General features: G+C 46.4%; 1 protein-coding gene across 5 annotated transcripts in view; it reads left to right on the forward strand.

Annotated features, from left to right (window-relative positions):
• The window catches only part of PFKM (phosphofructokinase, muscle), a 57585-nt gene that overhangs the window by 29835 nt on the left and 9523 nt on the right, over positions 1–18227 (forward strand). For all 5 annotated transcript variants that reach the window (XM_084836644.1, XM_084836646.1, XM_084836643.1 and 2 more), the window contains 12 exons: positions 1079–1123; positions 2818–2926; positions 4133–4228; positions 6012–6104; positions 6936–7061; positions 9983–10047; positions 11851–11914; positions 13645–13791; positions 13944–14014; positions 14673–14760; positions 15531–15683; positions 17149–17313. In XM_084836644.1, the coding sequence (XP_084692770.1) occupies positions 1079–1123; positions 2818–2926; positions 4133–4228; positions 6012–6104; positions 6936–7061; positions 9983–10047; positions 11851–11914; positions 13645–13791; positions 13944–14014; positions 14673–14760; positions 15531–15683; positions 17149–17313 (1222 nt within the window). The remainder of the gene's footprint in view (positions 1–1078; positions 1124–2817; positions 2927–4132; positions 4229–6011; positions 6105–6935; positions 7062–9982; positions 10048–11850; positions 11915–13644; positions 13792–13943; positions 14015–14672; positions 14761–15530; positions 15684–17148; positions 17314–18227) is intronic.

Here is an 18227-nt window from a genome sequence, read left to right on the forward strand (position 1 = left end):
TTGATTGGTGCAGAAATATATATTTTTATGTCTAGTGCCAAGTTTAGAGAGTTGGGAACTTACTAAACTGTACAGATCTATGTCTTCCCTTACAATTGAGCTGCTCTCTGCATAATTAGCTCTGAGAAAGATGGATGGACCCCCTATCTCTTTCTCAAGACCTAGTAATGTGAAATCTACACTTAGGATGGGCCTTATAGATATTTTGGCACCACAGATGATACCACTTTATCCACTCCCATATGCACATATAGAAGCTTGTCAGATCTTAAAAGAACAAATGCTCTATTACAAATATTTTTTGTACTTTTGCAGCCTTGGGGTTCCCCACAGCCAGCTGACATCTCTCTCTTGTGCATGAGTAATGCCATTCACAGCCTGAACATTGGAAACAGAGGGAATGATTTGTCTCAGTTGAGGCTGGTGCTCTGATGTCAGTGGGGCTGTGAATAGACTCTGGGTTTCAGTCAGAACTCTAAAGGAGCTATCCAAGGTTCTGAACCCTATCCCCAAAATGGTTCTGACTGAAACCCAGAGCGGATACACAACCCCACTGACATCAGAGCCATCAGCCTCCACTGGGTTGTCTCCAAAGAAAGAAAGAAGAAAAAGGAAAGAGAGAGAGAGCGAGAGAAAGAACAACAGAGTCTAAAGGACTCTGGGGTTTGGGGTTGTATTCAATGTTAATCTTACTTAGAGCAGACCCACTGAAATGAATGAGACTTAAGACTAACATTGGATACAACCCTATGCCTGTGGTAAAGGTAATGCCTATTTTATGAGGCATTATGAGGTCTTTTGGGGAGCAGTTCCAGTGGTCTGGAATGCATTTTTGAGAGAGGCCTATGTAGCCTCCTGCTTTTCCAGAGGCAGGAGAGAAAGCCTTGAGAGTTGCTGAAAACTAACTCCTATGTCTTATGCTTAGTAATGTTTGCTGATTGTCTTGCTGATGCCGCTGTTTTAATATTTTGCTTTGAGGATTGTATTGAAAAGCCGTACGTCAGTGCTGGAAATAAATAACTTCAGCTGTTTGCATTTTTGATGTTGAAACAATTTTCACTTTGATTTTGTCTTGTAGTCACCAGAGGACATTTGTGTTGGAGGTGATGGGCCGTCATTGCGGGTAGGAAATAATCTTCTTTTGTTAAATAGATATTGGCAGCATTTGGACATAACACTAAACCAAGGTTGATTGTTAAAAGAATGAGCCTTGCCTCCTCCCAGGCTCAAACACTCCCTCCTTCAGTATGGCTGTGTAGAGCATGTTGGAGCCTTCCACTTCCATTTTAAATTAACCAAAGTTTAATGTGTTGTCCAAACCCTAAATGTGGTTAATGTTAACTATGCTTATTGGAAATAGGCCAGCTTCAGAAACTGTGGTTTGAAGTTGGCTTTTTTCCACTAACCATAGTTTGCATTAACCTCCGTTTGTCCGGGTTCGGACAATATGGGAAGTTGCAGTTAATCAAAAATGAACTGAAAATGTCCAAACTCCTCACAGCCCGTGCCAAAGGAGAAGAATGGGGAGGGGAGGAGTGTGTGAGCCCAAAGCTTGCTGTGGCACATTCATATAACTGTATCCAAACTAGCCCAGTATCTGGGCCTTGACACTACTTCATTGATTTCTTAGTGGAAAACATTCTGCAAACCAGTCAAATGTCCATGTGCAAATGAATCAATCCCTGCCTGTGTGTATATATACATAGATGAACATCTCCCATCACATACTTTTGACTTCCATATCTTCTGATTCAAAGAACTGCAGCCTGTAGATATGATTCAAATGTGATGGTCATGCCTAAAGCATTAGAAGTTACTAGATATTAATCCTGAAAGAAACTAAAGATATGACAGGAAATTATGTATCGTCATCAGACCCATTGGTAGTTTTATTCTTCTCTTTTAAGGGGTTAGTACTGGAGAGGGAAGTTGAAATATTTGTGTATATGTTAACAGCCCCTCACATGATGAATGGATTAACCAGTTATGAGACATGGTATATATGATCAAATTAACTAACACAGAGTAAGGGAAGGGAGGCAACAGGAAAATGAGTTTATAGAAAAGTGGAGTCTGTTTATTTCCTTTTGGAACAACAAAGTCCAGGATAATATTAATCTTAATGTACCGCTGGGTACAATTTAATGTTGTTTAAGTATTATATTTATGAGGTTTATGTTTGATTTATTTGTATAATATTACTATTATAGGCATATTTTCACAGTATTTATATTTACTTATAATTTGAATGTGTTATAGTTCGACTGGAGTTGTAGCCTGATTTTGATAGATTACTTGTAATTGTACTGTCTTGTTGTTTTTTAAAGGCGGGTGGGTGGGTGGGGAGAACAGCCTGTTCCTGGATGTTAGGAAACCTTTTCCTGCCTTAAAAACTCGGAAGTGTTTCACCAGAGCCCTAAGTGGGATTTTTCCCCCTTCTTTCTTCCCCATCTGGCTGATTGGCTTGATACATCTATTCCCCTCAGGATGTGCCGTCTGCACTGCTCCGATTCTTATATGCTTTGTGTGCTCGTATTCCAACTTAATTTGTCTGTTGGGACAAAGAAGAGTTTCCCCTTCCCATCTCTGTGGGCAACCATGTCTGAATGCAGACATCTATCAGTTTTCCCCAGAGAGGATGGTATGGAATATTTTATTTTTGGAAGCTGCCAAGTCAAATTTCTTAGTTTCTAATCAGACTTAACCCTAGACATCTTTAGGTTTTCCCAACCTGGGAGTTTTCAAACACTCTGCACAGTTAAAGTTTTGCACTGGACCAATAACTAGTAATCTTTCATCTTATCTCTCTCCCTTTAGTTATCTAGCCCTGGTAACAGCCTTGGCAAGCGGTGCTGACTGGGTTTTCATTCCGGAATCACCGCCAGAAGACAACTGGGAGGATCACTTGTGCAGGAGGCTAGCTGAGGTAACCAAAATAGAAGTGTCCAAATTGGATGACTAACTGCCTTAAGATTTGCTCAGATGTACATCCCATAGTGTTCAATTGGACTTGCTCCTGAGTAAATATGTGTAGTGTTATAATCTCTGTTTACATGCCCACCTGTGCACCTGTTACAGCCTTTCATGGCTTGTTTCTTAACATATTGGCCCATCGTTGTTCTTACAGCTTCCATGGATTTCATGAGGTTCTCGTGTTGTACTGTGCTGTTCTTTGCATGTGTTGGTGGGCTCAATACATCCCCTTAAACCAGGGGTGAGGAACCTCTTTCAGTCCAAGGGCCAAATTCAGTTTTGGAAGAGCAGCCACGTTCCAGGGGTGGGAGGGGCCGAAGGCAAAACAAGGTGGCGGCAAAGCCAAATGGGCAGGGCTAAAATACCAAAAATGCCCGCATATTTTAGCTTAATGTCTTTCCTGCCAGTCATTAAGCTGAAGGAGGGGCCTTTCAGTCTTTTCGAATGGGGAAAAAACTGTGCAAAGCTGGGAAACCACTTGCAATCAGTAGTCAGGGAAAGGGGGTGTGGCCAGGGAAAGGGGGTGTGGCCATCTGAAGAACCCTGTGGGGCTGAATTTTCCCAACCCCTTCCTTCGACAGGGCTTGCATTGTGAGTTTCTGGAGTCTGGCTCCCATTCTTATACCATTGCAAACTGGGCAATCTCCATTGCAAAAGCTCTATTTTGCCTGTTTCCAAAATGGTAGGAACAGTTACAGGACAATGTGCTGGTGCCGTGTTACCTTGCACTATACTGGCAATAGAAATTTTTTTTTTAAGTAAATCAAATGAAATGTTGGGAGTTGTTGAAATAGTTTTGCACCAACAGCAGTCTCTTGCAAAGCAACAACAGGATGGGACACACTCAGGTGTTTCTCCCAAGTCACCTCAAGGTCAGTCCTGGTGAGCTCATCTCAGTTGCGCTATGGTACCACCACCGGCAGTGATACTTCTGCTTCCAGCCCAGGATCGTATGACACAAGGCGCCGATAGGATCCCATCAGCCTCAGCCAGCATAGTCAACTGTCAGGGATGATGGGAATTGTAGCCCTGCAACATCTGGAGGGCCACAGGTTCCCCACCCCTGCTTTAGGGGGAATGCAACCAAGGTGGGTTCTGTTCTAAAAGCAGGCCGGGAGCCCGATTTGAAATGGATCTTCTTTCCTTCTGTTCTCTGCAGACAAGAACCCGAGGCTCAAGACTGAACATCATTATTGTGGCTGAAGGAGCCATCGACAAACATGGCAAGCCCATCACCTCTGAAGATATTAAAAATGTAGGCGGCAACAGTCCTACTTTGGCTTGGATCAGCCATGTCAATGCCCTTTGCCTAACATTAATGTTGAGCGGAAATGAGGCTATTTGCTGCAAGGGAAAATGCCTGATTTACTCTTCTGTGTAGTTAAAAAGGGGCCATTAGAGGAATTAAGGGGTAAAGCTTTGATTGATTTATAGTACTATAGGCTATATTTGGAGGGATGTAAGAGCTGCTTCCCTTCCCCCACCCTGCCCCAAATTCTTTCTTCCACATGGTATTGCTCGCATGCCAGTTGAGATTCTACCCTAGCTGTCTCTGTAGCATACTATTTTTATGTGCATGATATACAGTATCTATCTATCTATCTATCTATCTATCTATCTTAAATATGTTTTGAATACTTTGTTGTTAGTCTTTCCATCTTCATATATGACCACACACACACGAATATTAAAACATGTAAACCCCTACCAGTTTTGATGTTGGATTGCATATTCCCCTACCCAGTGGTTTCCCAGCCAGGGAAAATGCCATTGTCAAGGGTAGGAAATATCAGCAAAGTAAACATCCATTAATTAGACCAGCTTTCCCCAACCTGGTGCTTTCCAGATGTGTTTGACTGCAACTCCCATAATTCCCAGCCAGCATGGCCATTGGCTGGGAATTATGGGAGTTGCAGTCAAACACATCTGGCAAGCACCAGGTTGGGGAAAACTGGACTAGATTAGACTATGTAATGATGTTGGCTTGCAACCCTTAGGGAGCACGTGGGCTAAGGACTGTTTCTGCTGATGCTCATACACAGTAGTGAGATTTGAAGCCTTCTGCTCCCTTATCTTCCTGGTGTTTTTTGCAGAAAAGCAATTCAGAAGACATAGGCAGTTGCTAATGGCTTTTCCAGATCATTATAAACCGAACTCCACACAACCTGAATTTTATTCTCAGCTCTGTACCTGCATGCGTGCACTCCCGTTCAGCACTGAGAGCACCGCTGTCCTGCCCTGTGCAATAGATGGGGGCTGGGAAGGGCTGGGGGAAGGATAGCCATGGTTTGGTCTCAGCGCCTCTTCCATAAATGTGGCTGGACAAATGTTTCAGCACTGGCTTTGCCTGCAGACAGCAAAGGAATTCAAAAATAAAGCAAAAGCAAAGGTAGATGTGTTGGCCCTTAAGAAAAAAAAAAAAATCCAAAATCCACAGTAGGGCTTTATGAGGACCAGTCGAAGTGCCACAAAATACAGATCAAACTTCTGAGTTCTCCAGAGCTCTTAATCATGTTTGGATGTTAAGCCAAAAACCAAAGTGGGTGGGGTGGGTAGGGTGGAGGGTGGGAAGCTGGCTTGGTGTTAAAGCCATAAATTCAGCGTTGGTCACTGTCTTATGGTGTGTAGGAAGGGGTTGCAGATTTATAAATATAAATAAAATTAAAGTTTTCTGGGATGAAGGGACTGCAGCAGAAATTGGGGTTAGGAAGTAGCATTGCTTTAAAATATTTATTAAAAGTATTGTGCCTCCACTAGTCAAGGAGAGGGACAAGAACCCACCTGAACACTGAAACACACTTTTGGTGCTTACTGAAAATTGTGCCCGGCTTTGAGACTTCATTGGCTGCATACCTTCATCTGTTATCCTTAAGGGCTAGAAACTTGCTTTAAAAAAAAAAAGTTGAAATTCACAGGGTGCTGAATTCCAATTGTGGAATTGTGAGACACACACAGCCCTGGTTCTAGCTCTCTTGCCCAGGTGACATTCTCAGCTTTAAAGGAATAATGTCATTTTTATACTTCTCTTCCCTCTGCAGCTGGTTGTGACTCGCCTGGGCTATGACACAAGAGTCACCATCCTAGGGCATGTGCAGCGTGGTGGGACCCCCTCCGCCTTCGATCGTATCCTGGTAAAATGCAATATAGTACTGTTCTAGATACTTTTTATAGATGATATGCTTATAGCTGTGTTGGGTTTATTTTTAAACCATTCTCCAGAGTTGCAAGGGTGTGCATGCAGCAATAGGACTTAAAAAAACAAACACCCCCAAATGGCACCATGCCAGTCCCATCTTCTCCCCCGCCCGGCCACATACATCTTTCTTCTTCTTTGTGTTTTCCCCCATCCCAGCTATTTTTCACTGTGCACCTACACGGTTGCACAGCTGTAAATAACCACACAATCCTGTGCAGCATTGAAGGTGCGCATGCAGTTAGTGGACTCAAAAGGAAAAGCAAAGCAAATTGAAATTGCAGCATGGCCTTCTATTTCTCCCACAATTGCTGCACTGTACTGATGCTTGTGGCATGTACTCCAGCTACAAACACAAATGATAAAACACACAGGACCTTTTAAACTCCTGTTTCTCCTACAATTGCGAGCACTTGTGTGTGGCACACGTTGGTGTTACAAAAATGGTGGCACTGAATTAATTATCGTGTGCCCCAGAGCAGTGCCTTGCAAACGAAAGGGTGGATTGGGTTGGATCCTTGAGAACATGGAATTGCTCCCTTAAAAACTCCTCAGTATGACGGGTCAGTTGCCTGCTGAGCTGGTTAGGTGGCGGAAAGCCAGGAGAGAGGGTGGGGAAGGGAGAAACTGATTTCCTTAGGCAGGAAGTTCCATAATCTAAGTGGGCCACAGAGAATTGTGGGATCACCCAGAATGAAATCCTGCGGGAGCTCCCACGACTCCCCAAGATGAAAACAAACCACCCTCTTTTCTGTTCTTCATCTCACAGGGTAGCAGAATGGGTGTGGAAGCAGTCATGGCATTATTGGAGGGAACTCCAGATACTCCAGCATGCGTTGTCAGTCTGTCTGGTAACCAAGCCATCCGTCTTCCTCTCATGGAATGTGTCCAAGTGGTAAGTACTTCTCCTGCCTGACTTCTCTGTCGCACTGACCTGTGTGTGTGTGTGGTGGGGGGGGGGACAGCTCGGCTTCTTTAGGGCAAATATCTACATTACAGTTGTATACTGGGTGTTTTTTTAGCAGTCTCTTCCTCTTCCTGGGCAATCCTGGGAGTTGTAGTTCTCTAAAATTCTCTCTCTCTCTCTCTCTCCCAGGATTCCTTGGGGGAAGTCATGGCACTTAAAGTGGTATAAGACAGAAATAAATTTGTGGTGTAGCTGTCTCCTTCTTTCAAATATTCTCAAGGGAAGCTTGCTTGCAGGCAGACATGAAGTCAGACTTGCAAGCTTTTCCCTTGCAATGGAAACATAACACTTTGGTGTCTGGTGTCTTGGCTCATGGGCAAACTAAATGCCAAACATCTGAATCCTATGCAAGGAGCCCTCAAGGCAGGGAAGGGGAAATATCTGGCCCTCCAGATGTTGTTGGACTTCAGCTTCTATCAGGACCAACCAGCATGGCCAATAGTGAAGGATGATGGGAGTTGCAGTCCAACAACTTCTGGAGGGTCACATGATACCCATCCTGCCTCAGGGGGATCATTAGGACAGGGGAGGGCAACCTCCTCTCACAGGCTGGAGATAACAAAAGGATTCCCCTTCACGCCACTTGCCCCCCCAATTTGGACATGAGTGGTGTGGGAAGGGACTCACCCAGGGCTTGCGGGAGCCAGTCCTGCAAGTCCCGGCTGAGTAACTTCCTCAGTGCAGGGAGAGCCATGGAGAAGGGAAGTGGGCAGGGTGAGGCCAGATGAAGTCACAGGAGGGGTTGGGGGCTTTGGGGCAGGCCCCCACCCCCTTGGCATCATCCGGCCCACTGGCTTGGCTCCTGGACCAAAACAGGCTGCCTACCCCTGCATTAGGAGATTATTTTTGCAAAACTAAACTTTGATTAAAAAAAAAAAAGACATTTAAACATGTGCACCTAACTATCTATCATTGACTTGCTGGCTTAAATATGATACTGCAAGCCGTTCATTTGAAATAAGGAGGAACCAAGAACAGTAGCACAGGATGCCCCATGAATTTATCCTATTTCCTACACATACATTCATTTACATAGAAGTGGGAGGAGTGGAAGCATAAACTGTTGTTTACTGCATGACAGTTTGTGCTGGTGCTGTTTGTAAGGGGTTCATCACATGGAGCTTTTATCCTGCTATGGAGATGGCTCTCTCACAGAAGTTTGCGGGCTCTTTAGATGACGCCGTGACCCTCCAGGGTGTCTCCTGCCATTTCCTCCAGCCTATCTTATGTTTTCCCCAAATGCAAAAAATGTGGTATTTTTTCCAGCCCACAGAACAGGAGCGCCATGACATGCCCTTGAAATTCTCCAGTAGCAGAAGAAAACGCTATGTCTGCCTGGTGTAGGCGTGCTGGGGGCACACGCAGTCAGGATGACAAAGGCATTGAGGATGGGAGCGAGGCACGCAGGAGCAGATTTGACAGGTGCAAGGGCGAGAATCGCCTGTTCATTGCAACTCCTGCCTCTGCTCAAGTCTTGCTGAGGAAGGACTTTCCTTGATTCCCAGGTGTCTGCCATGTAAATGCTTGAGCACATTTCTCAGTTGGAGGGAGAAGAGGGTAAAATACTTCCCTGCAATGAAGGGAGACACATCTGATCCCGCACCCCACCAAGCTCAGAAGCAACGTCCTCTGTTGGTTCAGAGCATCCCATTAAGTTCCATGGGGCTTACTCCCAAGTAAGTGTGCCGAGGGGTTGCAGACTTACAGGGCGATCTTATGTCTACTCAGAAGTAAGTCCTATTGAGTTCAGTGGGGTTTACTCCCATGTAAGTGTGCCGAGGGTTGCAGACTTATGGCACAATCTTACATTTTATGTCTACTCAGAAGTAAGTCAGAGGTTTTCCGGGGGCTGTGAGAAAACAGTACAGCAGAAGTTAAACTACGGAAACAAGACACACACACATCTGCTCCTTTGCACATATGCCAGGGAAGGAAGGAGGCACTACCTCAGTTTAACCATGTGTAAAGAAGCCCTTCCTAATCCCGCAAAGAAACCGAATGCAGGAAGCTCTGGAAAGGATGTGGGGTTTTGCAGGTTTTTTGCTTAATGCAGAAGCACCCTAAGTGTGCCAGCATCATGCCCGTATCCTTTCAGCAGTGTGGACAGGCACAGGTAGGATATGTTTTAGACTACAAAACAGTGATGTGCCTTGGGTGCTTGTTGGAGCTGTCAGTTTGTGCAAGTGCAAGAAGCAGGACCACCTTTGGTGGAAGCCAAGGCATCAACAGCAGGAAGAAGATTCCAGCAAAGGCCTGGTGAGGGAGGAAGGGTGGAGAAGTTCACTGAAGACTGCAGAACAGAGTGGAGAATAGCTAGGCCACAGTGGGAGTGTTTGCAGGTAACAACAAGCCAGGAATCCTGGCTTAATAAACCATGATGTCTACGAATTCCATATTGGTGCATGCAGCCCATTAAATTTGAGGTAGCAAATATATTATCCTTTTCCGCAACAAGAAAGGGCTAATTCCCAAGTAAATGTGTTCAGCATCAGGGCAGCGGAAGTAAGCTATTCCTGTAGTCAAGATGGTGCTGTGAGTTTAAAATGCAAAACTGCATATGCTCTGAGTATTTCTTTTATTTTTTAATAATCAGGATTGGGAAGCAAGTTTTTGTTTTGTTTGCTCTAATATATTGGGAACATAAAATTGGTTTTGAAGCATGGAATGGCAGATGGAGGGAGAAGAGAAAAGCTAGTTGTGTACTTCAGAACGGAAGCAATCCACATGGACATTTAAATGTGCCCCAATAAGGCCATGAAGTCCAGGGCCTAAAAATAGCTCGCTGCACCACTGGCAGGGGTCCAGTCCTTTCTGCAAGAAATTGTAACTGTTTCTACATCTTTCAACAGACAAAAGATGTCACGACAGCGATGAACGAGGGACGGTTCGATGAAGCTCTCAAACTTAGAGGAAGGTGAGAGGGAGCTACAATGTGAATGCAACTTCCGGAGCTGTTGTAGCTGTGCTTTTTTTTCATTCTTAGTCAGTCTGCAAGCTTTAAGAATTTGATTAATCAGCTGATTAATCAGTGGTGCCCAGTCTTAATTGGTGTGGTTCAGAATGAAGGGCATGCTTGTACATTTTTTGAGGTTGTCTTGTGTGTCTGTAATGGCATGAAAAAGAAAATATTGAAGTTCAGTATTTCCTTCTATCAAGAAGTGGTAGGTTTTTATTTCTTGTTGTGAGCCACCCTGAGAATTGGGTTATAGGGTGGCCTATTCATACTGTAAGTCAATAAATAAGTAAACAAAAAGAGACTGAAAGAACTGGGCATGTTTAGCCTTGAGAAGAGAAGACTGAGGGGAGACATGATAGTGCTCTTCAAGTACTTGAAAGGCTGTCACAGGCAGGAAGGCCAGGATCTCTTCTCAGTCATCCCAGAGTGCAGGACATGGAATAATGGGCTCAGGTTACAGGGAGCCAGATTCCGGCTGAACATCAGGAAAAGCTTCCTGACTGTCAGAGCAGTACGACAATGGAACCCATTACCTAGGGAGGTGGTGGGCTCTCCCACACTGGAGGCGTTCAAGACGAGGCTGGACAGCCATCTGTCAGGGATGCTTTGACTTGGATTCCTGCACTGAGCAGGGGGTTGGGCTCGATGGTCTTATGGGCCCCTTCCAACCCGACTATTCTATGAGCCAAGCTATTTTTAAAAGAGGGAGGAGTGGAAGGCTAGCTTGGAAAGAGATTTCATGACTTACAGTGAGTAATACTCATCCTGGTTTTGCATTGTTTCAACAACTTTCAAAACCTCTTTGACCAGAGGCAAGAGTGGGGCAAAAGAAACAAACATGATGATGTGTCTCTCAAACTACGTCTGACTCTCGCTGTCTCTAGCTCAGTTTAGTTTTTGTTTTATTTTTTGTCTAAGGTGCCACAACAGTTATCATCCAGAATCCAAAGCAGAGGTGGGCAACCTGCAGCCCTCAGCCTAATTTCAAAACCTCTCTGCAGGCAATCGGTTCAGACATCTGGCAAAAGCAATCTGTCCTTCCTCTGCATCCTATCGGGTAGGGAAGAAGGGATAGGAGAGAGAGGGGAAAAGGTAGCTGAAAGAGAGAGGGATAGCAGAAAAGGGATGGTCCCACCCACTTTTGACATTGACTCCACCAGTCGCTGGCATACAGCCCTCAGAAGATTATCCCTGAGGGAATGCGGCCCTCAACAGAAGAAAGGTTCCAAAGGATCCCATGCACACACTCCTAAAGTGCTTCCTTTCGTGCACAGGGATTTTCTCAACTTTTCCATCCAGGTTCAGTCCCTTGTTCAATGCTGGGTATTGGACCAGAAGGTCTCATGAACTTCAGAAGCTGCTTTGGAAGTCAGGGAAAGGATGCAAGGGGTTGAAGTGGGATAGAAGCCCTTGAAAAATAAATACAATATAATATACATAAAAAATAGACATTTCTGTAGCACTTTCAAGTTATTTCAAGTGCCGAGCAGCCCTGTTGACCGAGAAGACACACGTGATGTTGCAGAAACCCTGTAAGAGAGGTCAATATTTTCGCCATTTTGCTTATAGGGGCTGAGGTTGAGAGGCAGTGGTGTGCCTAAGGCTGCCTAGATGATTCAAAGGAAGGGTGCAATTCAAACCAGGGACGTCATGATTTATAGCTCAATCTCCCAGCTGCTACACAACATCAGCTCTCCTGGTGCCCATGTGGGAATTTGTGGGTTGGAGGGATGCTCACCTGTGGCTTTTTTCTTCTTGCAGGAGTTTCCAGAACAACTGGAATGTTTACAAGATTTTGGCCCACATCCGCCCACCCTCTGCAAAGGTAAGAGATAGGGGGAAATGTACAGAGAGGAGGAACCATATCTCAGTGGTGGAGGACATATTTTGCATGCAGAAGGTCCCAGCCAGGTTCATTCCCTGGCATCTTCAGCCAAAAGTGCATCTCCGCATAGAGCTTTTCTACATGAGCCATTTGTTGTGCACTTGTCATTCCTGACTCACGGTTGTTTACAGGTTCTTTAGACAATGTCATGACTCACTTTCTGCAAGTTTTTTTAGAGCAGGGAAAATAGGGTATTTTTCCAATGGCAAAAGGAAGTGTGATTTCCTCTTGTGTATTTGCGCTATCCCACTGTACCACAGCACCACCTAGTGGTTATTTAGTGGAAAAGCAGGAAAGGAAACACTCCTTGTGTAGTGCTCGGATCTCAATTCTGCAATGAAACTGAAATTAACCGCCTTGTGTAGAAAAGCCCATAGAGAAGCTGCCCAGGCTGGCCGTTGAATCTTTCCTCAACACTGGCTATAGGAAAGCATCCTCCACCACACCTGAGGGCAGCAGGATGGATTAGGGGGTGCAGGGCAGACTGCTTGGCACACACAGCAGTGCCCTCTAACAAAGGGCTCAGAAGGAGCTGCTGGAGGGGCTGTTGCCACTGCTCCCACACACGTACCACAGCATACGGACGTAAGAAGAGCCCTGCTGGATCAGACCAAAGGTCCATCTAGCCAGGATTCTGTTCACACAGTGGCCAACCAGCTGCCCCAGTGGGAAGCCCACAAAGACATGAACACAATCATACCCTCCCCAGCAAGTCATGTACCTAGGCACACTGCCTCTGATACTGGAGGTAGCAGATAGCCATCAGGGCTAGTAGCCACTGATACCCTCATTCTCCATGAATTTGTCTCACCCCCTTGTAAAGCCATCCAGATTGTTGGCCATCATTACATCGATCTGTGGCTCGGGTTGCCAGGTCAGAACCTGGATTACAAATGCAGTAAGTAAAACACATGGAAAAGTCCGCTTCAGAAATGTACATGCGCAGCCTATGCACCAGCCTTCCCCAGCCTGGTGCCCTCTAGATATCTTGGGCCACAATTCCCAGCATTCTTGGCCATTAAGAACATAAAGAGCCCTGCTGGATCAGACCAAGGGTCCATTTGGTCCAGCATTCTGTTCACACAGTAGCTGCCCAGCTGCCCACAGGAAACCCAGAAGCAGGACATGAGTGCAACACCCACTTTCCCCGGTAACTGGCATACAGAGGTACACTGCTTCTGATACTGGAGGTAGCGTATTACCACCAGGACTAGTAGCCATTGACAGCCTTCTCCTCCATGGGCGACTGCATCGCTCTGCCTAATGGTAGGGCTGGCCAGCTCAGACGCTGAGCACCTGCGTTGCACGCAGAGGGTCCCAGATTCAGCCCTTGGCATCTCCATGGGTAGCAATTGATGGGAAAGCCCCTTCTTCACCTGAAACGCTGGAGAACTGCTGACAGTCAGGGTAATTAACACTGGGCTAGATGGACAAAGAATCTGACCCAGTGTAAGGCGATTTCTTGTGTTTCTCTATAGGCCACAGGTCTGCATCTCCTATGATGGACCATGTCTGTAGTGGGGGGACGGCTGCTCTACGCATGCGTTTGAGTCCATGCAATTGGCTCCCCCAATGAGATCCAGGATTCCAAAGTGACGGGTACCTTGAAGTGGGGCATTGTTCATTTGAAACCATTTCCGGATTTATCCTGGTCCCTTTCTCTCCTGCAGAGTGGCTACAGTTTGGCAGTGATGAATGTGGGTGCACCAGCAGCTGGCATGAATGCAGCTGTGAGGTCGGCTGTCAGAATCGGGTTGATCCATGGCCATAAGATGCTGGCTGTGCATGATGGGTTTGAAGGCCTGGCTGAAGGGAAGGTAATTCATTTCATTCATTCATTCTGCAAAGAATGTTCCGTCTTCCTTCTGCAACTGTCGCAGCACCGTTTGCCAGGCGTTGTTAATTGCATTGCCATTTGGAAAGGTCCAGTTGAGCTCTAAGAAACCCTTTTCTCACCCTCTCTCTCCAGATTGAAGAAATTGGTTGGGGAGGTGTTGGCGGCTGGACTGGAAGAGGGGGATCGAGCCTTGGAACCAAAAGGTATTGTGTCGGGGCTGTTTGTACTCTGTGATTAAAAATAAACAAGCACATTGAAATACTGAAGTAGCTGAGGTACCCTCTCCCTCCTCCCCGCGCCTGATCTAGAACTGAAGACACATATGTCACCTAAAAATGTTGACTTTTCGAGTCTGGAAGAGTAAGAATTCTCACAGTCACTGGAAGCAACCCCTTATTTTTCTGCAAAAGTCACTATTCTGGGCATGCCTCTTGATAGGAAATGCAGTGACTCATGCAGAGGTGCATCAGGCAAGGACTGGTAGTTTTGCTGTGTCTCTGCCTTGGGAATGACTGAATGCTCCAATCATATTCTCTGCTCAAGTGCAGCAGAATTATTCTTCCTTCATGGAGGCTGATTCGAAGGAGGCAAGCCCAAAGCAGTGACTCATGAAGAGATGCACCAGGCAGCCTCTTCTGAGGACAGGGCATGCTCTTGGGTCTCTGCTTCGAGGAGTGACCAAATACTTCAAATTTTATCCTATGTTGAGACACATCAGAATTGCCCAGTCCTTGGCACAGATTGATTTAAAACTGGGAATTATGGGATGATGGGGTGCTGGTGCTTTCTGCAACTGAACTCAAAGGTGCCACCCCAGGAAGGGAGTGCTGGTGCTTTTTTCTGATTCTTCTTCGCTCACAGGACTCTGCCCAAGAAGTACTATGAGGAAATCAGCAACACCATCACCAGTTTTAACATTAGTGGACTCATCATCATCGGTGGCTTTGAGGTAGGTCTTGGGCAAGCCTGGGCTCTTTGGAGCAGGGCCAGACTTTCTAGTGCCCTCCATCTGTTTTGGACTACAACTCCCATCATCCCTAACCATTGGCCACGCTGGCTGATGCTTATGGGAGTTGTAGTCCAACACATCTGGAGGGCACCAGATTGTTTGCCCTTCCTTAAAGTATGAGATTGATGATAGAAGTAAACCATAATCTGTAGCATTGTTTCGCGCAATGCTACAGATTATGGAACTCTGTGCCTCTCTCAACACGAAGGCAAAATAGGCGGGGGTGATGTCAGACAATGTGGCTGATGCCCACTGATGTCATCTGGCCCATGGAGGGCCCAGTGGGTGGTAATTTGGCCTCCCACTGCAAAGACATCCCCACCCCCGCCACTCCAGTTTATAGAATTTACAGACTGGCACATGAGTGTGCAAGTTTTCATATTCCACAGAACTCTTCCCAAGGCACAACGTGGCAGTTGTTGGCTGCGGGCTGGAAGAAGCACCCCGTCTAGCATCCAAATCCTAGGCTAGTTCAGCAAAGGAAAGAGTGTGCAGGCTGGGTTCTGACGGACATCTGGGGGAGAACGATTATGGGAACAGAGAGCCTGCTTTGTGAGCAGTGATGAAAAGAGATTGCTTAGGAAACTGTGAGTGGGCAATGATTCAAGTCTCTCTTGGGGCATTGAGAGTGGAACCGAAGCACATGCAGGCTGCTTATGCTGTCAAACAATGTAAGTGGAGGCACCCCTCATCCTTTCCCCTTTTCGTAGGCTTTCACCGGCAGCCTGGAGATGATTGAAGGCCGATCCAGGTTTGAAGAGCTCTGTATCCCGATCTGTGTTATCCCTGCCACCGTCTCCAACAATGTTCCTGGCTCTGACTTCAGCATTGGTGCAGACACTGCCCTCAACACCATCACGGCGGTAAGAAGTTCCTTGGCATCCGAGCTCCAATTCAGTCTCTTTCAATATGTCCAGAGCCGGCCTTGCCAAAGTAGCATTTTTGCAACACGTTTGCAACGGCAGCAGACACGTCCCTTGCACAGGAGCAGCAACACGTGCTGAAGGAAGAACAGAGGGTCTACTGCAGCCTTCCTCAATCTGACACCCTCCAGACGTATTCAGAGGCAGTGTGGTGCAGTGGTTAGAGTGCTGGACTGGGACTTGGGAGACCCGGGTTCTAGTCCCCACTCAGATGTGAAGCTCACCGGAGCCAGTAACTGACTCTCAGCCTAAACTACCTCACAGGGTTGTTGTGAGGATAAAATGGAGAGGAGAGGGACCATGTAAAGCCACCTTGGGCTCCTTGCAAGAGGAAATAATGCCAGGATATAAATGCAATAAATAAACAACTAAATTTGTTTGACTACAACTCAGATCATTACCTGCTGGCATGGGTGTGTTGGCTGGGGTTGATGGGAGTTGTGGTCAAACACATCTGGGGGGGCCCAGGTTCTCCTCTTATAGGCAGAGCTGTATATTCTATAATATTCTGAAAATCTCAGCTTTCATTTTCATTTTTTTTAAAGCTTCTAGTCCTTCAGCCTACAAATATAGGCTAAAAGGGTTTTAAGGAATGCCCTGAATGAAATCCACCCCGGCACAAAAGTTGAAGGGCACGCGAGGCAGGGAGAAAGTAACATTTCCCTTATTCAGTGGGGCAGGGCTTCGTTGTATTACATATCTTCTTGGTATTCCCCACAGCTAGCAGGAGCTAGCAATTCTGCAAATTTGCAGCATTTAAATAGGCTACAGAAATCAGCTTTTCATGGTGCAGAATTTAGATTTTATTTCTTAGGCATTTGAAAGGATCTTGGGCAGCAAGGCTGAGAGATCCCTCTGCCCGAAACCCCGGAGGAGCTGCTGCCAGCCCATCCTATGCAAAGTGGACCAGAAGCATTAGGCGATGTCGTCTGTTCAAAAGCTACGGGGAGGGATTATAGCGCAGTGGTAGAGCACCTGCGTTGTCTGCAGAAGGTTCCAGGTTCGGTCCCCAGTTTCTCTGGCTAAGAGGTTCTCAGGGAGCAGGTGATAGGGAAGTCCCTTCTCGGCCATGAGACCTCAGAGTAGATGGTACAGATGTAGAGCAGCCTTCCCCATCCTGCGCCCTCCAGATGTTTTGGACTACCACCCCCAGCATTCCTAACCATTGGCCAGGCTGGCTGGGGCTGATAGGAATTGGATTCCAAAACATCTGGAAGGCACCAGGTCAGGGAAGGCAGGGTGTGGATGTCTGAATCAATACAAGTCAGTTTTTGTATGTTTATAATTGTGGAAACGCCCAAAGGTTCCAGGAGGAACTTTCCCCTGCCAGTCATTATTTTTTATTTTAGCCTTCATTCAGAGCCAGCCACCTTTTATTTGACATGATGCTTTGTTTCCTCCCTAGACGTGCGACCGGATCAAACAGTCTGCGGCTGGCACCAAGAGGCGGGTGTTCATCATTGAGACTATGGGAGGATACTGTGGCTACCTGGCTACCATGGCAGGTTTGGCTGCTGGAGCAGATGCGGCCTATATTTATGAAGATCCTTTCACCATCCATGACTTGGAGGTGAAAACCTTTTGTGGATGCTCAAGAGACGACTGCTTGTGTCCTCTTTAAAAACACGCCTGCTCCTGGGAGCGCCAGCACAGGGTGAATCGAGTTCATGGAGCTCCTACCATGAACAGTGAAGGGCTGTAGCTCAGCGGCAGAGCACCTGCTTTGCAAGCAGAAGGTCCCAAGTTCAGCCCTCAGCATCTCCAGGTAGGGCAAGGAAAGAATCCTGCCTGCAACCCTGGAGAGCCGCGGCCAGTCAGCATGAACAGTTCTGAGCTAGAAGGCTCAGTGGACTGACTCGGTATAAGGCAGCCTCCTGTGTCCCTCCCTAGCAGCCCGCATTACAAATACTAGAACAGAAATTCCCTATATGCTGGGGCAACACCAGTCTGCTGTCAGAGAACTGCTAGTGTGACATGAAAAATAAATGGAACGGATACAGAAGAGGCTGCAAGGTGTGTCTCTGCATGATTCACTGTTCTGGCCATTCAGCCCACCAGCATCCACTGGGAGCAGGTCATTTTGTCTGGTCTCTGCATTCGGTGTGATTTTGAGCGTTAGTCACTCCAAACAGAAAATAGAAAAACTGAAACCATGTACCTCCAATTTTAATTCAGGAGGAAAGTGAGCCTCAGCATTCAGACGCTTGGGGAGAAAACACTGTGTCAATGTATCTTATGATGTTAACATTTTGTATGTCCTTCTCTGCTGTGCGCCATCACAGATGTAAATGGATTTGGGCCTACACACAGACTGAGTTTTACTAATGAGTAGATTTAGTTCTTTCATATCCGCAATCCCAGCCTTCCCCAACATGGTGCCCTTCTGATGTTTTGGACTTCAACTCCCAGTAGCCCCAGCCAGCATGGCCAGTGGTCAGGAATCCTGGGAGTTGTAATCCAAAAACATCTGGAGGGCCCAGATGT

Source organism: Heloderma suspectum, chromosome 2 (assembly GCF_057233095.1).
Source record: "Heloderma suspectum isolate Gila_16-S chromosome 2, 16-S_ref, whole genome shotgun sequence".
NCBI classification, from domain to species: domain Eukaryota; kingdom Metazoa; phylum Chordata; class Lepidosauria; order Squamata; family Helodermatidae; genus Heloderma; species Heloderma suspectum.